The sequence below is a fragment of the Schistocerca nitens genome, chromosome 9, assembly GCF_023898315.1.
Source record: "Schistocerca nitens isolate TAMUIC-IGC-003100 chromosome 9, iqSchNite1.1, whole genome shotgun sequence".
Taxonomy (NCBI): Eukaryota; Metazoa; Arthropoda; class Insecta; order Orthoptera; family Acrididae; genus Schistocerca; species Schistocerca nitens.
Genome location: NC_064622.1, coordinates 157,858,748 through 157,880,964, shown reverse-complemented (window position 1 = coordinate 157,880,964; position 22,217 = coordinate 157,858,748). Strand labels below are relative to the sequence as shown.

Sequence of the window (22,217 nt, the reverse complement as noted above, 5' to 3'; positions counted from 1 at the left end):
ATTCAAGAGAAATACTCCCTACCAAGGTACATATTGAGAATAAGGGCAGTAGAAGATCCATTACGTTTTACTGAATTTTAACGACAAGCAGGCAAACAGAAATGGGATTTAAAACAAAACAAAAAACCATATTTTTTCATGTTAGCAGAATACTTAGTACCAAAATTTCTCTGCTTGGATGTGCCTGTCTTGCTTCTCGTTGCGTTAATTAGTTTCACCAATAATTATCGCCAATGTGCTGTACCATTCCGATAATTCCTACCCTGTAAATGTTCACGCAAAAATAATTAGACGAATTTCGCAGGACGTAATTTACCTTCTGAAACGATTTCCGTACCTGCTGCATCATGCTTCTTCTAGAGGTGCAACCACATTGAATGTAGGAGTGTCTCCTTCAGCAGCATCTCACGCTAATTAAGTAAATGCTTCTCAAAGTGATAAGCTGCTTTCCCCCTCCCCCCCCCCCCCTTGTCTTCCTAGATGCTTTTCTAAGGACTCAGTTCGTCGACTTATTAAGTAGCAGATTATTATCGTCTTTTCTTCAGATCGGAGGACCAGAGATTTGCAACAGCAGAGTGGTAATTAAGACAACGCGTACCAAGTCGTCTGGTATCATGCCCAAACGTATTGACGTTCAGCTGTGTAAACGGCATAGAACGTACATCAACATTTCCATGGATACTCTACAAATCACACTTAAGTCCTTCGCAGAGGGTTTATCGAACAACCTTCACAATAATTCCCTATTATTTGAATCTCGAACAGCATGCTGAGAAAATTAACTCCTATATCTTTCCGTGCAAGATCACAGTTCCCTTATTTTTATGATAATGTCTTCAGATCGTGACTGGTAGTGACTGAAGAAACACCAAGAATGTAACGGCATGTCACGGACATCCTGCGTCTCGTGCGACAGTATTGTAATATCATTTTTCCACAGGAAATTGCTCATCCACACAAGCCAAATGTCTCAATGAACCATCTGTGGGCTATTGAGGTGCTGCAGTCGCCTGTAAGAGTTCCAGATCAGTCCTTGATGAAACGTATGTGGGATAAACTCTTAAATGAGCTTTGTCCCAGTGTTAGTATCTCAAGGACCAGTTACAATAGTTGTTGGCAAACTTGCATCATGGGAGAATACATGGAAGCATCCAGACAAGAGGGAGCACAACATCGTACTGATAAGGGTGCCGGCACTGCCAAGTTCTTATCAAATGTGGCCCCATTTATAATAACACCTAATACCTTCTGGACTTCTGAAGTTATATTTCGTTTCCCTTTCTCTACTGGATGCTCCTTTTTTTTTTTTTTTTTTTTTTTTTTTTGCTGAGACAGAGTGTAGGAAAGGGACTAGCCATGGCTGTAGTGACGGAATGTAACTGATTTTCACCAGATTAGTTTACATTCGTAATGACATCATCGACTGTTGTCATATCTTTCTCTCATTTGGTTGTTATATTCCCACGATACTTGCCACTATGGCTTGTTAGTCATTTCTTACTGTTTTAAAGTTTGTAACTCGTTACCATAAGCTACACTATGTGATCAAAAGTATCCGGACACCCCCAAAAGCATGTTGTTGTTGTTGTGGTCTTCAGTCCTGAGACTGGTTTGATGCAGCTCTCCATGCTACTCTATCCTGTGCAAGCTTCTTCATCTCCCAGTACCTACTGCAACCTACATCCTTCTGAATCTGCTTAGTGTATTGATCTCTTGGTCTCTCTCTACGATTTTTACCCTCCACGCTGCCCTCCAATGCTAAATTTGTGATCCCTTGATGCCTCAAAACATGTCCTACCAACCGATCCCTTCTTCTGGTCAAGTTGTGCCACAAACTTCTCTTCTCCCCAATCCTATTCAATACCTCCTCATTAGTTACGTGATCTACCCACCTTATCTTCAGCATTCTTCTGTAGCACCACATTTCGAAAGCTTCTATTCTCTTCTTGTCCAAACTGGTTATCGTCCATGTTTCACTTCCATACATGGCTACACTCCATACAAATACTTTCAGAAACGGCTTCCTGACACTTAAATCTATACTCGATGTTAACAAATTTCTCTTCTTCAGAAACGATTTCCTTGCTATTGCCAGTCTACATTTTATATCCTCTCTACTTCGACCATCATCAGTTATTTTACTCCCTAAATAGCAAAACTCCTTTACTACTTTAAGTGTCTCATTTCCTAATCTAATCCCCTCAGCATCACCCGATTTAATTTGACTACATTCCATTATCCTAGTTTTGCTTTTGTTGATGTTCATCTTATATCCTCCTTTCAAGACACTGTCCATTCCGTTCAACTGCTCTTCCAAGTCCTTTGCTGTCTCTGACAGAATTACAATGTCATCGGCGAACCTCAAAGTTTTTACTTCTTCTCCATGAATTTTAATACCTATTCCGAATTTTTCTTTTGTTTCCTTTACTGCTTGCTCAATATACAGATTGAATAACATCGGGGAGAGGCTACAACCCTGTCTCACTCCTTTCCCAACCACTGCTTCCCTTTCATGCCCCATCTGGTTACTGTACAAATTGTAAATAGCCTTTCGCTCCCCTGCCACCTTCAGAATTTGAAAGAGAGTATTCCAGTTAACATTGTCAAAAGCTTTCTCTAAGTCTACAAATGCTAGAAACGTAGGTTTGCCTTTTCTTAATCTTTCGTCTAAGATAAATCGTAAGGTTAGTATTGCCTCACATGTTCCAACATTTCTACGGAATCCAAACTGATCTTCCCCGAGGTCCGCTTCTACCAGTTTTTCCATTCGGCTGTAAAGAATTCGCGTTAGTATTTTGCAGCTGTGACTTATTAAACTGATTGTTCGGTAATTTTCACATCTGTCAACACCTGCTTTCTTTGGTATTGGAATTATTATATTATTCTTGAAGTCTGTGGGTATTTCGCCTGTCTCATACATCTTGCTCACCAGATGGTAGAGTTTTGTCATGACTGGCTCTCCCAAGGCCATCAGTAGTTCTAATGGAATGTTGTCTACTCCCGGGGCCTTGTTTCGACTCAGGTCTTTCAGTGCTCTGTCAAACTCTTCACGCAGTATCTTATCTCCCATTTCATCTTCATCTACATCCTCTTCCATTTCCATAATACTGTCCTCAAGTACATCGCCCTTGTATAAACCCTCTATATACTCCTTCCACCTTTCTGCCTTCCCTTCTTTGCTTAGAACTGGTTTGCCATCTGAGCGCTTGATATTCATACAAGTGGTTCTCTTCTCTCCAAAGGTCTCTTTAATTTTCCTGTAGGCAGTATCTATCTTACCCCTAGTGAGACAAGCCTCTACATCCTTACATTTGTCCTCTAGCCATCCCTGCTTAGCCATTTTGCACTTTCTGTCGACCTCATTTTTGAGACGTTTGTATTCCCTTTTTCCTGCTTCATTTACTGCATTTTTATATTTTCTCCTTTCATCAATTAAATTCAATATTTCTTCTGTTACCCAAGGATTTCTATTAGCCCTCGTCTTTTTACCTACTTGATCCTCTGCTGCCTTCACTACTTAACATACGTTTCTCATATTAGGTGCATTGTGCTGCCACCTACTGCCAGGTACTCAATATCAGTGACCTCAGTAGTCATTAGACATCGCGAGAGAGCAGAATGTGGCGCTCCGCGGAACTCACGAACTTCGAACGTGGTCAGGTGGTTGGGTGTCACTTGTGTCATACGTCTGTACGCGGGATTGACACACTCCTAAACGTCCCTAGGTCCACTGTTTCCGATGTGACAGTGAAGTGGAAACGTGAATGGGCACGTACAGCACAAAATCGTACAGGCCGACCTCGCCTCTTGACTGACAGACTGCCAACAGTTGAAGAGGGTCGTAATGTGTAATAGGCAGACATCTATCCAGACCATCACACAGTAATTCCAAACTGCATCAGGTTACACTGCAAGAACTATGACAGATAGGCGGGAGGTGAGAAAACTTGGATTTCATGGTCGAGCGGCTGCTCATATGCTACACATCACGCTGGTAAATGCCACACGTCGCCTCGCTTGGTGTTAGGAGCGTAAACACTGGACGACTGAATAGTGGAAAAAAATTGTGTGGGGTTATGAATCACGGTACACAATGTGGCGATCCGATGGCAGGGTGTGGGTATGGCGAATGCCCGGTGACTGTCATTTGCTAACGTGTGTAGTGGCAACAGTAAAGTTCGGAGGTGGTGGTGTTGTGGTGTTGTCGTGTTTTTCGCGGAGGGGGCTTGCACCCCTTGTTGTTTTGCGTGACATTATGACAACATAGGCCTACATTGATGTTTTAAGAGCCTTCTTGCTTCCCACTGTTGAAGAGCAATTTGGGGAATGGTTACACGACAATAACATACCTGTAATGGACTGGCCTGCACAGAGTCCTGACTTGAATCCTACAGAACACCTTTGGCATGTTTAGGAACGCCGACTTCGTGCCAGGCTTCACCGACCGTTATCGATACCTCTCCTCAGCGCAGAACTACGTGAAGAATGGGCTGACATTCCTGAAGAAAACCTTCCAGCACCTGACTGAACGTATGCCTGCGAGAGTGGAAACTGTCATCAAGACTAAGGGAGGGCCAACACCATATTGAATTCCAGCATTACCGATGGAGGGCGCCACGAACTTGTAGGCCATTTTCAGCCAGATGTCCGGATACTTTCGCTCACATAGTCGGTACCTAGTGGTACACATCGCTAATAGATTGTCCCTTTTTAAGGGAATTGGCTGAGATCGTACAAGAAATTTATGCTCTTCAAGAAAGTACAAATGAAATTACTATTCTGAGGGTAGCACACTTTTAGGGTTAACGTCCCATTTCAGCTATCAGTATTACATGAAGTAAATAATACCGATTGTAACTGAAAGAAATACACACACTGGGATGAGCAGAGATGACACTTCACAGACAATGCGTACACTGAGGTCACCGCGATATACACTCCTGGAAATTGAAATAAGAACACCGTGAATTCATTGTCCCAGGAAGGGGAAACTTTATTGACACATTCCTGGGGTCAGATACATCACATGATCCCACTGACAGAACCACAGGCACATAGACACAGGCAACAGAGCATGCACAATGTCGGCACTAGTACAGTGTATATCCACCTTTCGCAGCAATGCAGGCTGCTATTCTCCCATGGAGAAGATCGTAGAGATGCTGGATGTAGTCCTGTGGAACGGCTTGCCATGCCATTTCCACCTGGCGCCTCAGTTGGACCAGCGTTCGTGCTGGACGTGCAGACCGCGTGAGACGACGCTTCATCCAGTCCCAAACATGCTCAATGGGGGACAGATCCGGAGATCTTGCTGGCCAGGGTAGTTGACTTACACCTTCTAGAGCACGTTGGGTGGCATGGGATACATGCGGACGTGCATTGTCCTGTTGGAACAGCAAGTTCCCTTGCCGGTCTAGGAATGGTAGAACGATGGGTTCGATGACGGTTTGGATGTACCGTGCACTATTCAGTGTTCCCTCGACGATCACCAGTGGTGTACGGCCAGTGTAGGAGATCGCTCCCCACACCATGATGCCGGGTGTTGGCCCTGTGTGCCTCGGTCGTATGCAGTCCTGATTGTGGCGCTCACCTGCACGGCGCCAAACACGCATACGACCATCATTGGCACCAAGGCAGAAGCGACTCTCATCGCTGAAGACGACACGTCTCCATTCGTCCCTCCATTCACGCCTGTCGCGACACCACTGGAGGCGGGCTGCACGATGTTGGGGCGTGAGCGGAAGACGGCCTAACGGTGTGCGGGACCGTAGTCCAGCTTCATGGAGACGGTTGCGAATGGTCCTCGCCGATACCCCAGGAGCAACAGTGTCCCTAATTTGCTGGGAAGTGGCGGTGCGGTCCCCTACGGCACTACGTAGGATCCTACGGTCTTGGCGTGCATCCGTGCGTCGCTGCGGTCCGGTTCCAGGTCGACGGGCACGTGCACCTTCCGCCGACCACTGGCGACAACATCGATGTACTGTGGAGACCTCACGCCCCACGTGTTGAGCAATTCGGCGGTACGTCCACCCGGCCTCCCGCATGCCCACTATACGCCCTCGCTCAAAGTCCGTCAACTGCACATACGGTTCACGTCCACGCTGTCGCGGCATGCTACCAGTGCTAAAGACTGCGATGGAGCTCCGTATGCCACGGCAAACTGGCTGACACTGACGGCGGCGGTGCACAAATGCTGCGCAGCTAGCGCCATTCGACGGCCAACACCGCGGTTCCTGGTGTGTCCGCTGTGCCGTGCGTGTGATCATTGCTTGTACAGCCCTCTCGCAGTGTCCGGAGCAAGTATGGTGGGTCTGACACACCGGTGTCAATGTGTTCTTTTTTCCATTTCCAGGAGTGTATGACGGTTCCCTGGACATTACAAAAGGCGAGACGTGGCGCTTAATACGGTGTGTAATCACAAGTGACAGCAATGAATGCTCTCTTTACTACTTACGTCTAGGTGGAGTTGACGATCTTACGGCATCTAAGAGTCAACTGTCAGCTGTTGAACAATTATTATCACGAAAGCTCACAGTTGGTCCATGGCAGCCATACTACCGTTAACTCCAACAGATGTAAGTAGAAATTTAATGTATAAAAATAAGTTCTTGATCATAAGTAAGATGTAAATGAGATTTTTTATTCACAAGACTCACAGTTGCATTTGAAAATAGAGTTGTAAGACGAAACACGCAAACTTGTTGTGCAGAAACACAGGCTGTCGCACTCGAAAGAAGCCCGACGAACATGTGAAGTAATTTCGCTGAAACTGCACCGTGTAATTTGAGATGTTTCACGTGGCAACACTGCACTCTGCAACATCGTTTGACGCAACGGTGTTTTTCCGTGCATCGCTGTGGCTGCAGCTCAGAGTTTGGCGTTTAGTGAAAATGTATCGCTATTCTGTCGAAGAACTCGTGTTTCTTGTGAAGCAATCTTGGGTTACTGGTTCCATTAAAACAATTCAGGAATGGTTGTTGAACGGTTTGGTGATCAGCATACACTGTCTAATGCTCCATACAAAAATTAGTGAACAAGATGAGCAGTGGAATGGTGTTGGACCTCCATGGCGGGGGACGGCAGCCATTATCGAAATAAAAAGTGACTGACATGAAACAACGATTGCTGCTCTCTCCTGCAAAGTCTGCTGGACATTTATCTCAGAAATGTGGAGTGTCACAGAGCACATGCCACACAGCTGCGAAGAAAGCAGGCATGTATCCATACAGGTTTGCAGTTGTTCTGGAACTGAATGTCAATGACAAAGAAAAACACATTACATTTAGCAGTTGGTTTCAGCAAATTATTGCTCAGAGGCCAGGAATATTGCAGTACACATGGTTCAGTGACGAGGTGTGGTCCACCTCTCTGGCTATGTAAACTCTCAGATTACAAATTTGTGGTGTAATGAAAATCCACAAACACTGTTCGAGCAACCCTTGCGTTCACAAAAGACTTGTGTGTTCTGTACAATACCACAGCGTCACATAATCGGAGCAACGTTTTTCGTATCTGTTATGACATCGAAATGTTTCGGAACATGTGAGCCAGTCGGACGATGAAGAACTTCCCCTCGACTGGTACCAACAGAATGGCTCCATGTGTCTCGAGCGACCATGGCTGAGGTCGAATCATATTTCCCTGGTAGAGTTTATTTCAAAAGGACTGTGGCCCCCAAGGTCACCTAAGTTTTTCCTCTAGTGTGGCCTAGGAGATACGGTCTACAGAAACAAACCACACAGCTTGGGAGATTAGCAAGAGAACATCGTCCGTGAAATCCAAGCAGTGACAATAGAGGTTCTGGCAGCAACATTCGAGCATTTGCAACGTCGTTTGCAAGTCGAGGGCGGTCACTTGCAGCACCTTTTGTGATTCACCGTTATTTCCCGTTGCACGAGGTATGACAGTTCATTTATTTTCATTTTCTGATTTTCATGCAAGGTCTTTAAGCATAAATTAAGCAAATGTTCGTTTGTGGGGTCTCTTTCGAGTGGGACGACCTGTATCTAGACACAAGCAAATAAACATTATATAGCAGCTCCTGGGACTGGCTTTCTGTAGAACAACAAGATTCTCAACAAATTGTCTGCTGAAACTTCCTGGCAGATTAAAACTGTGCGACGGACTGTGACTCAAACCCAGGCCATTTACCATTTGCAGGCAAGTTTTACTTCCGCCAGTAATTCATCTACCACCTTCCAATCAGCGCACTCTACGCTGAAGAGCGAAAATTCATGCTAGAAATCCTCTTCAGCAGGGCTGGGTAAATACACTACTGGCCATTAAAATTGCTACACCACGAAGATAACGTGCTACAGACGCGAAATTTAACCGCCAGGAAGAAGATGCTGTGATATGCAAATGATTAGCTTTTCAGAGCATTCACACAAGGTTGGCGCCGGTGGCGGCACCTACAACGTGCTGACATGAGGAAAGTTTCCAACCGATTTCTCATACACAAACAGCAGTTGACCGGCGTTGCCTGGTGAAACGTTGTTGTGATGCCTCGTGTAAGGAGGAGAAATGCGTACCATAGCGTTTCCGTCTTTGATGTAGGTCGGATTGTAGCGTATCGCGATTGCGGTTTATCCTATCACGACATTGCTGCTCGCGTTGGTCGAGATCCAATTATTGTTAGCAGAATATGGAAATGGTGGGTTCAGGAGAGTAATACGGAACGCCGTGCTGGATCCCAACGGCCTCGTATCACTAGCAGTCGAGATGACAGGCATCTTATCCGTATGGCTGTAACGGATCGTGCAACCACGTCTCGATCCCTGAGTCAACAGATGGGGACGTTTGCAAGACAACAACCATCTGCGTGATTCGACGACGTTTGCAGCAGCATGGACTATCGGCTCGGAGACCATGGCTGCTGTTACCCTTGACGCTGCATCACAGACAGGAGCGCCTGCGATGGTGTACTCAGCGACGAACCTGGTTCAAATGGTTCAAATGGCTCTGAGCACTATGGGACTCAACTTCTGAGGTCATTAGTCCCCTAGAATTTAGAACTAGTTAAACCTAACTAACCTAAGGACAGCACACACATCCATGCCCGAGGCAGGATTCGAACCGGCGACCGTAGCGGTTTCGCGGTTCCAGACTGCAGCGCCTAAAACCGCACGGCCACTTCGGCCGGCGACGAACCTGGGTGCACGATTGCAAAACGTGATTTTTTTCGGAGGAATCCAGGCTCTGTTTACAGCATCATGATGGTCGCATCCGTGTTTGGCGACATCGCGGTGAACGCACATTGAAAGCGTGTATTCGTCATCGCTATACTGGCGTATCACCCGGCATGATGGTATGGGAAGCCATTGGTTACACGTCTCAGTCACTTCTTGTTCGCATTGACGGCACGTTGAACAGTGGACGTTACATTTCAGATGTGTTACGACCCGTGGCTCTATCCTTCATTCGATCCCTGCGAAACCCTATATTTCAGCAGGATAATGCACGACCGCATGTTGTAGGTCCTGTACGGGTCTTTCTGGATACAGAAAATGTTCGACTGCTGCCCTGGCCAGAACATTCTCCAGATCTCCCACCAATTGAAAACGTCTGGTCAATGGAGGCCGAGCAACTGGTTCGTCACAATACGCCAGTCACTACTCTTGATGAACTGTGGTATCGTATTGAAGCTGCATGGGCAGCTGTACCTGTACACAACATCCAAGCTCTGTTTGACTCAATGCCCAGGGGTATCAAGGCCGTTATTACGGCCAGAGATGGTTGTTCTGGGTACTGATTTCTCAGGATCCATGCACCCAAACTGCGTGAAAATGTAATCATATGTCAGTTCTAGTATAATACATTTGTCGAATGAATACCCGTTTATCATCTTCATTTCTCCTTGGTGTGGCAATTTTAATGGCCAGTAGTGTAGTTTCTCGAACTCGGGCGCTCGCAGATGCCCCTAGGCCTGCCCGGGGCTCCCCTCCCCCCCCCCCCCCCGCCCCTACAAAGTCAGCCAGCAGTACCTCCACCATCTATTCACTTAGTCACGCTCGTCACTGCACCGCGCGGCGAGGCCAACGAGAAAGACAGGCCGCGCTGCGTACGTCACACAGAGGATGTTACATGACCGGCAGCGTCCTCGCATCTTGTCACTTCAGAACAGATGACGCCTCTGTCTAAAATGCGTCCGTGAAAGTTTTATATTAATTAAAGTTCTGCAGGGTATATATATACTGGATTTCAGAATACTGGTAAACTTCGATCCAAGATATACTTCAGAAACCTAGCAATCAAGAACACAGTTGTAGGCATAAGTATCTAATAAGCTGAAAAACATCAGGTCTGGAATGACATAAAACATATGTAACCCAATTAAAAGAGATTATTCAATTTGTTAGCTTACTAACCAAGCACAGTTTTCATCTAGATGTATGCGGTTTTAGACGGCTTAAAGGATAGCCAGTTTCACGATAAGCTCCAGGACAGACTGTTTCGCATTCGGTTGGGTGACATCACATTCCATCAGTAGTCATCACCCCGTTACACCAGTATGATTCTATATACGAGGGTTAGAACTTAAGTAGTGGCAACTATTTATTCACAACCGATACGAAAGAGTTACATGTTTGCCACTGTTACTGTCCTTCAAAGTAGTCACCAGCATTGTGTAGAACCCGTTGCCCGCAATGTGGAAGGCGTAGTATATCGTTAGCACAGCCTGATCTGTTGATAGGTTATGGACTCAAGTGCTACCCCAGATTGAGACAGAAACACGTTTTATTGTGCGCCTGGAAGTGAAGTGTATGCATGAGAAAACTGAGAAAGATGCTATAAGTATATAAAATCTGGCGTCATAGCACCTTATTAAAACCTTCACACACCGTAATTTGGCATACAGAATATACACTGAAGAGCCAGAGAAACTGGTACACCTGCCTAATGTCGTGTAGGGCCCCCACGAACACGCATAAATGCCACAACACGACGTGGCATGGACTCGACTAATGTCTGATTTAGTACTGGGGGGAACTGACACCATGAATCCTGCAGGGCTGTTCATCAGTCCTCAAGAGTACAAGAGGGTGGAGATATCTTCTGAACAGCACGTTGCAAGGCATCCCAGATACGCTCAATGGCGTTCATGTCTCGGGAGTCTGGTGGCCAGCAGAACGGTTTAAACCCAGAAGAGTGTTCCTGGAGCCCACTCTGTAGTAATTCTGGACGTTGGTGTGTCGCATTGCCCTGCTGGAATTGCCCAAGCCCGTCGAAATGCACAATGAACATGAAAGGATGCAGGTGCTCAGACAGGATACGTACGTACGTGTCACCTGTCAGAGTCGTATCCTGACACATCAGGTATCTCATATCCCTCCAACTGCACACGCCCCACACCATTACAGAGCCTGCACCAGCTTGAACAGTCCACTGCTGACATGCAGGGTCCATGGATTCATGAGGTTGTCTTCATACCCGTACACGTGCATCCACTCGATACAATCTGAAACGAGACTTGTCCCACCAGGCAACATGTTTCTAGTCTTCGACAGTCCAATGTCGATGTTGATGGGTTCAGGCTAGGCGTAAAGCTTTGCATCGTGCAGCCATCAAGGGCACGCAAGTGAGCCTCCGCCTGCGAAAGCCCATATCGATGATGTTTCGTTGAATGGCTCACATGCTGACGGTTGTTGATGGTCCAGCATTGAAACCTGCAGCAATTAACGGAAGGTGTACATTTCTGCCATGAACGATTCCGCTCAGTCGTCGTTGGTCCCGTTCCTGTAGGATCTTTTCCCGGCCGCCGCAATGTCGGAGATCTGATGTTTTACCGGATTCCTGATATTCACGGGACACTCGTGAAATGGTCGTAGGGGGAAAATTCCCACTTCACCGCTACGTAGGAGATGCTGTGTCCCATCGCTCGTGAGCCGACTCCAAGACCACGTTCAAAGTCACTTAAATCTCGATAACCTGCCACTGTAGCATCAATAACCGATCTAACAACTGCGCCAGACAATTCTCTTCTATAGGCGTTGCCAACCGTAGCACTGTATTCTGCCTGTTTACTATCTTTGTATTTGAATGCGCTTGCCTATACCAGTTTCTTTGGCGCTTCAGTCTAGATGTAAATGGTAAAATACGCGTCACACTGTGATATCAGTTGTTACTGCAACCTATTCATGTCTGTGCCTCCTACCCACAACGCATGAACGATTACTCACTTCTGCGAAGAAAATCTGTGGATTTACTTGACTGAGCTGCATAAAACTTCGGTCTAAATCGAAAATAACTTTTCTGCGATGAAAGACGATGACGATTATGTACTAGATAAATTTCCATCGAATTCCGGCAAACATTAGTCACCGCTACCAGGGCAGAGTGGAGGCAAATTGCGCCGTCAGTGAACCTGGATTCCTTACTGCCGAAAATATGTAAGACCAAGAAAGAGCAGTTACTTACTTTCCATTACGTGGGTCGTCTATAGTAATAGGAAAAGGACTCTATACTTTAGGTGACGTTGTTTAAATCAAAAAATCATTTGCAATATCGAATTCGCCTCCCACGAATGTGGATGGTCGAGAAGGAGTAGTTAGCTATTCGCTCTCCGCTGTTCTCCCTGAGGCAGTCTACCTGAGAGGCGTGCTGCTTCTCTTTGTAGTTGTGCGTTGTAGAAGATCGTTTTCTATTTTGCATATACTCTGTTAACACATTCATTGGCAGGGACGATTTCTCCATAAATCAAGCGCCACCAAACGTATAACACTCACGTGCGAAATAACCTTTGAACTGTAACATCCACCTCGTGACTAGATCGATAAACCACGCAATGATAACGGACGCGGCTTGCCGATATAAACTTGCGGAGGTGTTATCCCTCTACAGTATTGCGCCAAGTGCGACCGCAGACGTGTGCGATACCTCGTGTCTGCAAGGTGAGATACAACTGAATATGTGAATCTGTAACACTCTGTGTGACGATAAATTATTCCGTTAAGCGTTAGAGGTAACACCTATTTATTACTTTGATAGCTTGTTTTTTAACGTACCAATATCCTGAAGAATCATCTTACTGAGGTTTCTTACTGAGGTTTCTAGCTCCTATTGACATTTTTCGGTGTTTGTGATTTAAAATTTCGGTAGTTTGGAAAAACCACCTTATACTGACACTATGTAGGTCTTTTTAATCACCCAGACATTTTTCTATGTGTCATCTTCTGTGGGTCAAATTTTATTTCTGAAAAATTACATAGTGAAAGAGAGTTATTGTAGATGGGTTTTCACACACTTTTCTTCGTTTTTGACTGTATGTCATATTTTCCATCCTATTGTGTGTCTGTGATGGATATTTCTTGCTACTGCTATTAAGTTCAATATTTCAGCACTATTGTTTGTAAAATTTCGTTCACAACGTTACTTCACATATATTTTCCAGAAAACGTGACAAAACACGATTTGAGCAGACACTTCTGTCTCCATACTCACGAGTATCTCTTTCTACTGCTACCGAATTCACTGGCATACACACGAGTATGGGGACAGAAGTGTCTGCTCAAGTAATGTTTTATCACATTTTGTGGAAAACACGTGAAAGTTGTGATCAAATTTTTGTAAATAACAGTGTGGAATCAGTGTACTCAATAGCAGAGAAAGAGATATCCACCAGAGACACGCAACAGAACAGAAAATGTAACATGCTGTCAAAAACGCCAAAAAGGGTACAAAAACGCATCTACAGTAATGCAGTTTCACTAGCAACGTAATTTTCATGAATAAATATTGATCTACAAAAGATGACGCTTAGGTGCCGAAGATTGTCCTAGTGAATAAAAAGAAATATGCAGGGTGGTCCATTGATCGTGACCGGGCCAAATATCTCACGAAATAAGCGTCAAACAAAAAACCTACAAAGAACGAAACTTGTCTTGCTTGAAGGGGGAAACCAGGTGGCGCTATGATTGGCCCGCTAGATGGCGCTGCCATAGGTCAAACGGATATGAACTGCGTTTTTTTAAATAGGAACCCCCATTTTTTATTACATATTCGTGTAGTACGTAAAGATAAATGAATATTTTAGTTGGACCACTTTTTTCGCTTTGTGATAGATGGCGCTGTAATAGTCACAAACGTATAAGTACGTAGTATCACGTAACATTCGGCCAGCGCGGACGGTATTTGCCTCGTGATACATTACCCGTGTTAAAATGGACCGTTTACCAGTTGCGTAAAAGGTCGATATCGTGTTGATGTACGGCTACTGTGATCAAAATGCCCAACGGGCGTGTGCTGTGTATGCTGCTCGGTATCCTGGACGACAACATCCTAGTGTTCGGACCGTTCGCCGGATAGTTACGTTATTTAAGGAAACAGGAAGTGTTCATCCCCATGTGAAACGTCAGCCACGACATGCAACAAATGATGATGCCCAAGTAGGTGTTTTAGCTGCTGTCGCGGCTAATCCGCACATCAGTAGCAGACAAATTGCGCGAGAATCGGGAATCTCACAACCGTCGGTGTCGAGAATGCTACATCAACATCGATTGCACCCATACCATATTTCTGTGCACCAGCAATTGCATGGCGACAACTTTGAACGTCGTGTACAGTTCTGCCACTGGGGACAAGAGAAATTACGGGACGATGACAGATGTTTTGCAAGCGTTCTATTTAGCGACGAAGCGTCATTCACCAACAGCGGTAAAGTAAACCGGCATAATATGCACTATTGGGCAACAGAAAATCCACGATGGCTGCGACAAGTGGAACATCAACGACATTGGCGGGTTAATGTATGGTGCGGCCATTATGGGTGGAAGGATAATTGGGCCCCATTTTATCGATGGCAGTCTAAATGGTGCAACGTATGCTGATTTCCTACGTAATGTTCTACCGATGTTACTACAAGATGTTTCACTGCATGACATAATAGCGATATACTTCCAACATGATGGATGTCCGGCACATAGCTCGCGTGCGGTTGAAGCGGTATTGAATAGCATATTTCATGACAGGTGGATTGGTCGTCGAAGCACCATACCATGTCCCGCACGTTCTCCGAATCTGACGTCCCCGGATTTCTTTCTGTGGGGAAGGTTGAGGAATATTTGCTATCATGATCCACCGACAACGCCTGACAACATGCGTCAGAGCATTGTCAGTGCATGTGCGAACATTACGGAAGGCGAACTCCTCGCTGTTAAGAGGACTGTCGTTACACGTATTGCCAAATGCATTGGGGTTGACGGACATCATTTTGAGCATTTATTGCATTAATGTGGTATTTACAGGTAATCACGTTGTGACAGCAAGCGTTCTCAGAAATGATAAGTTCACAAAGGTACATGTATCAAATTGGAACAACCGAAATAAAATGTTCAAACGCACCTACGGTCGGTATTTTAATTTAAAAAACCTACATCTTACCAACTAACTGTTCGTCTAAAATTGTTAGCCATATGTTTGTGACTATTACAGCGCCATCTATCACAGAGAAAAAAAAGTGGTCCAACTAAAACATTCATGTTTCCTTACGTACTACACGAATATGTAATAAAAAATGGAGTTCCTATTTAAAAAACGCAGTTGATATCCGTTTGACCTATGGCAACGCCATCTAGCGGGTCAACCATAGCGCCATCTGGTTTCCCCCTTCAAGCTAGACAAGTTTCGTACTTTTTAGTTTTTTCGTTACACGCGTATTTCGGGAGATATTTGGCCCGGTCACGATCAATGGTCCACTCCGTATAGTGTTTCCATAAGGTAGCTTTCCAAAACGACCCACATTTTGAAAAAAATATTTAAGTAGCCCATTTTCAGCACGTAAACGTTCACTAGAGCGCCATCGATGTCATCTTGATCCTTGAATCTGTATTAGTACATAAGTGATCTTCGTACATTCATGTAGGAGATTCGGTAGTTTGAAGCATCAGCAGAGATTATTTCTATTCCTCGGGTACCTTATTTGTGGTTTAGTCGCCCACAGTGCGTGCTACATAATTTTATTGCTGGTGACCAGCTCTGATTTTACAAGGATTTATTAGTTTTGAATCTGAGGAGACCAGTGTCACGAAATGAAATACTGCGAGTTCTGCCCTCACGAAATCTTATGCCTCGTTTCTGTGTTGTATTAGAAATAGTATTGTACAATTGCTTCATGCAGTGCATTACAATCTGCTCGCTTATTCGAGGTGACCAGCGCCAGCTAACATTCGACGCACAGCTTATTTGGATTCCAGGAGACTTAATAATCTGAAATCATCAACAGTTGGCCGGCACGAAGAGCAGAGATTCTGTGCACTCTCGCTTGCGTTATGTTCCACACCTGAGAAGAAGCAGCGAAAATCTGCTACGCCATTCAGCCGCACCATTCTTCGCTTTTGCTTTGTCGTCAGTTTGAAGTTAGCCACCTGCGTTCACGACAAGCGTCGAAGAAATGGAAGAGGAAGAAAAAATATATTGCAGTCTTACGTCGTACACTACGTGAAACTTGTCCGGTTACACGTCAGGTGTGAGTCAGTGCCGTCCCTCACCCCACCCCCCACCCCTCCACCATGAGGTAGTGGCGCTCTCCAGGGCCCAGGCAGTGTGTGGCGAGCGCTGTAGGTTGACGGACGGATGAGGGGATATGTGGTGTGTTAAGGTACGATATACGCCGAAAGTTCGACTATACCCGTATGGCTGAACCATGTCAGTGGCTATACTGGGATGCGATGTTGCAATTGCTGGTTGATTCAAATGGCTTTGAGCACTATGGGACTTAACTTCTGAGGTCATCAGTCCCCTAGAACTTAAAACTACTTAAACCTAACTAACCTAAGGACATAATACACATCCATGCCCGAGGCAGAATTCGAACCTGCGACCGTAGCGGTCGCGCGGTTCCAGACTGCAGCGCCTAGAACCGCTCGGCCACGCCGGCCGGCCGGCTGTTGCAATAGCCGCCGCCACACACGCCCACTGTTGACAGTCTCGAAATTTGTTTTCTAAACGTCGGCTACTATGAACGTGTCGCATGATAATGCATACGTAAGTACAGCAAAGAACTTCTTTCTAACAATGGAGAGAACAATTACGGACAAAAAGCGTTTGATTTTATATGAAACCTGGAAGTAAACGACACACGAAGTTAATAATAATGTTGCTGAAAAGTCGTTTCCAATTGTTGCCGTAATAGCTGCATAGAAAACGTCGTGTAATAATGTAAACGTAAGCGTACCAAAGAACATGCTATCCATAGTCGTAGCATGAAATAAAACAAAAGGTTGCATAGCTTACTCGTTTGCGAACAGAACGAATTAGTTCTGTATACATTTACACTCATAATTTTACGTGTCAGTCGCGTAATTGCCTCCAGTTCTCGTCCAATACCGTTGCAATCGGCGCCAAAACCGTCGTTGCCGTCATCATTATCACCAGAAAATCATGAACTGTTTATTCGCGTTTATAATTCCGTCTACAGTCTGTGCTTGTCTAACCTGAATAACCTGTATAGGCCACAATTAATCTGCCCTATCTTTCCATTGGCTGTTGACTGCTTCTGTTCGCAGTACCATTTGTCCAGTATTTATCAAATTATTCTCCAGCGTTGATCCAGGTTTCATATAACCATATAATTGAAAGTATATCGTTTCATATAATTTTATGTAAAAAAATGCCACGAGTCGCAACGACATGAGCTATTTGGAGCAATAGTTTTCGTCCGTCTAAGTTTTTGCAGTTGAGACCCATACTTTTTTACCTCATTTTAAGTAACGTTTGTTCCCTGAGAAACATATTCTTTTAAAGAAATTGTCAGCTTCGCTATTGTGCGGTATTCTTTCCCGCTATAATATCTGTAAATGTGAAAACGAATTGCATCGGTTTGGAAAGAATCAAGATCTGTAACAGGGCGAGGTGTTAGTCTACACGGTTTACTTCAGTATCTTGCGTGTCTTGAAGCACAGTATCTTGCCAGCCTTGAAGTAGCACCCCTTTTCTTCTTAACTGTTATCTGACTTGAGTCCTAGAGTTTTCGAGCTACGCTCTAAAACTTTACCATCAGGAATCGACGTATTCCACTGAGCAGAAACAAAAGATTATTTTTCTTGCTCATAAAATTCACGCGTCCTTTGTTGCTATTCCAAAACCTGACACTCCACGATGCAAAGGATTGGGCGCCGGAACCGGATTTTGTTGCTGTGTTGTAATTAGTTCAGTAGCGCGGCGCCTCGCGTTCCTCGTTTGTTTGTCAGTCATACTGTCAGATTAAGCCGCTTGTGGGAGTGGCCTTGAGATGATATGTTTTAGCGGCCCGGTTATATGCGCTGTGCGAGAAATGTAGTGTAGAATGAAACGGAGTGCTCCTCTAATAACGTATCTGTAATTTTGGAATATGTACATTGCCGAAAACAAATACAACACCTTCAAGGACTGTGTGCTGACATGTGCTCACTGAGGGGATCAGATGGTGCTCAGTAGGCTTGTCTGTGCGCTCTCTGTTTTTACTCTTCAGGCAGTAACTGTGTTGAGTTCAGAGGCGATCAGTGTTACCAATATTCATCCCAGGATGCAACCAGAGCACCAACGGGTGAGTGTTCCTGTAGAACAGTTTCAGCTATCTGAATAGATTCGCATTGTGGGCCTGCAAGAAGTTGGATGGGTATATCGACAGATTGCTGCCCATGGAGGCAAAATATATGGATTGCTTCTCTTTGGTTTCAGCAATGGCCAGTAGAACGTTCTCACACCTGTAGACCAGTCTCTCGGAAACCGCGTCATGCGACGCACGTAAGTATCGACGCACTGTGCGAGCAACGGTGACCGACCGAAAATCAACCAGGGACGAAATCCTGGCAGAAAGGGAATAATTGAGAAACTCTGCTTGCAGCAGGATTAACATCACGTGCGCTTCTTACCAGGCAACAGCCGACACCACGACACCGCCGAACATGGCTACTCTGGTGTGCTAAAAGAATTTACTGTAGAGTGGGTGGCGCTCTGTGGTCTTCAGCGATGACTGTTGGTTCTGTCTGCATGCAACTGATGAATGTATACCTATGTGACGTAGACCTGGTGAGCTGTCTGTTCCAGAATCCATTCCCTCACGACACAAAGGTCCAACCGAGGTTTCATGGTGTAGATGGCCAATATTTAGAACTCGCTCTCACATGTGGTGTTTTTGCCGGGCCAAGAAAACAGTGCCTGCAACATTGTGCAAGACTGTGTTACTGCCGTTTCTTCGAGGGAAGGTGACGTGCTTTTTCAGCAGCACAATGCACGTCCATATGCGGCTGCTGCAAAGCAACGTGCTTTTCATTGTGTGCAACAAATGCCTTGGTCAAAAATGGTTCAAATGGCTCTGAGCACCATGGGACTTAACTTCTGAGGTCATCAGTCCCCTAGAACTTAGAACTACTTAAACCTAACTAACCTAAGGACATCACACACATCCATGCCCGAGGCAGGATTTGAACCTGCGAACGTAGCAGTCGCGCGGTCCCGGACTGCAGCGCCTAGAACCGCTCGGCCACCGCGGCTGCCTTGGTCAGCAACAGTATCAAATCGCTCACCAATTTAACGTGTATTGGACATGATGAAACGGGAATTTACTCATTCGCCATTCGCAATTTGGACAGTCTGTCGCAGGATTCAATTTGGCACCTTTAAGATCGTTTACATGCGAGAGTACGCGCCTGCGTTGCCGCCAGTGGGGGTACACTGGGTTATGGCCGCGACTGTCTGGGCACCCTTTACAGTGACCTGTGTGTTTTATGTGGTCTGTATTTGTTATGGTATAGTCCTTCAATCACGAACTATTATGGCCGCGACTGTCTGGGCACCCTTTACGGTGACCTGTGTGTTTTATGTGGTCTGTATTTGTTATGGTATAGTCCTTCAATCACGAACTATTATGGCCGCGACTGTCTGGGCACCCTTTACGGTGACCTGTGTGTTTTATGTGGTCTGTATTTGTTATGGTATAGTCCTTCAATCACGAACTATTATGGCCGCGACTGTCCGGGCACCCTTTACGGTGACCTGTGTGTTTTATGTGGTCTGTATTTGTTATGGTATAGTCCTTCAATCACGAACTATTATGGCCGCGACTGTCTGGGCACCCTTTACGGTGACCTGTGTGTTTTATGTGGTCTGTATTTGTTATGGTATAGTCCTTCAATCACGAACTATTATGGCCGCGACTGTCTGGGCACCCTTTACGGTGACCTGTGTGTTTTATGTGGTCTGTATTTGTTATGGTATAGTCCTTCAATCACGAACTATTATGGCCGCGACTGTCCGGGCACCCTTTACGGTGACCTGTGTGTTTTATGTGGTCTGTATTTGTTATGGTATAGTCCTTCAATCACGAACTATTATGGCCGCGACTGTCTGGGCACCCTTTACGGTGACCTGTGTGTTTTATGTGGTCTGTATTTGTTATGGTATAGTCCTTCAATCACGAACTATTATGGCCGCGACTGTCTGGGCATCCTTTACGGTGATCTGTGTGTTTTATGTGGTCTGTATTTGTTATGGTATAGTCCTTCAATCACGAACTATTATGGCCGCGACTGTCTGGGCACCCTTTACGGTGACCTGTGTGTTTTATGTGGTCTGTATTTGTTATGGTATAGTCCTTCAATCACGAACTATTATGGCCGCGACTGTCTGGGCACCCTTTACGGTGACCTGTGTGTTTTATATGGTCTGTATTTGTTATGGTATAATCCTTCAATCACGAACTATTATGGCCGCGACTGTCTGGGCACCCTTTACGGTGACCTGTGTGTTTTATGTGGTCTGTATTTGTTATGGTATAGTCCTTCAATCACGAACTATTATGGTCGCGACTGTCTGGGCACCCTTTGGAGTGACCTGTGTGTTTTATGTGGTCTGCATTTGTTATGGTATAATCCTTCAATCACGAACTATTATGGCCGCGACTGTCTGGGCACCCTTTACGGTGACCTGTGTGTTTTATATGGTCTGTATTTGTTATGGTATAGTCCTTCAATCACGAACTATTATGGCCGCGACTGTCTGGGCACCCTTTACGGTGACCTGTGTGTTTTATATGGTCTGTATTTGTTATGGTATAGTCCTTCAATCACGAACTATTATGGCCGCGACTGTCTGGGCACCCTTTACGGTGACCTGTGTGTTTTATATGGTCTGTATTTGTTATGGTATAGTCCTTCAATCACGAACTATTATGGCCGCGACTGTCTGGGCACCCTTTACGGTGACCTGTGTGTTTTATATGGTCTGTATTTGCTATGGTATAGTCCTTCAATCACGAACTATTATGGCCGTGACTGTCTGGGCACCCTTTACGGTGACCTGTGTGTTTTATATGTTCTGTATTTGTTATGGTATATTCCTTCAATCACGAACTATTATGGCCGCGACTGTCTGGGCACCCTTTACGGTGACCTGTGTGTTTTATGTGGTCTGTATTTGTTATGGCATAGTCCTTCAATCACGAACTATTATGGCCGCGACTGTCTGGGCACCCTTTACGGTCACCTGTGTGTTTTATATGGTCTGTATTTGTTATGGTATAGTCCTTCAATCACGAACTATTATGGCCGCGACTATCTGGGCACCCTTTACGGTAACATGTGTGCTTTATGTGGTCTGTATTTGTTATGGTATAGTCCTTCAATGACGAACTATTTTGGCAGCGACTGTCTGGGCACCCTTTACGCTGACCTGTGTGTTTTATGTGGTCTGTATTTGTTATGGTATAATCCTTCAATCACGAACTATTATGGCCGCGACTGTCTGGGCACCCTTTACGGTGACCTGTGTGTTTTATGTGGTCTGTATTTGTTATGGTATAGTCCTTCAATCACGAACTATTATGGCCGCGACTGTCTGGGCACCCTTTACGGTGACCTGTGTGTTTTATGTGGTATGTATTTGTTATGGTATAGTCCTTCAATCACGAACTATTATGGCCGCGACTGTCTGGGCACCCTTTACGGTGACCTGTGTGTTTTATATGGTCTGTATTTGTTATGGTATAGTTCTTCAATCACGAACTATTATGGCCGCGACTGTCTGGGCACCCTTTACGGTGACCTGTGTGTTTTATGTGGTCTGTATTTGTTATGGTATAATCCTTCAATCACGAACTATTATGGCCGCGACTGTCTGGGCACCCTTTACGGTGACCTGTGTGTTTTATATGGTCTGTATTTGTTATGGTATAGTCCTTCAATCACGAACTATTATGGCCGCGACTGTCTGGGCACCCTTTACGGTGACCTGTGTGTTTTATA

General features: G+C 45.2%; 1 protein-coding gene across 4 annotated transcripts in view; it reads left to right on the top strand.

Moving 5' to 3' along the window:
• The first annotated feature begins 12,854 nt into the window (after positions 1–12,854).
• The window catches only part of LOC126202987 (UDP-glycosyltransferase UGT5-like), a 109,093-nt gene continuing 99,730 nt past the window's right edge, over positions 12,855–22,217 (top strand). For 3 of the 4 annotated variants that reach the window (XM_049937178.1, XM_049937177.1, XM_049937179.1), the window contains exon 1: positions 16,546–16,594. In XM_049937178.1, the coding sequence (XP_049793135.1) occupies positions 16,580–16,594 (15 nt within the window). In that variant the 5' untranslated portion in view covers positions 16,546–16,579. Of the gene's footprint in view, positions 12,891–16,545; positions 16,595–22,217 lie in introns of those variants that run through there. The other variant, XM_049937181.1, reaches the window with a different exon arrangement.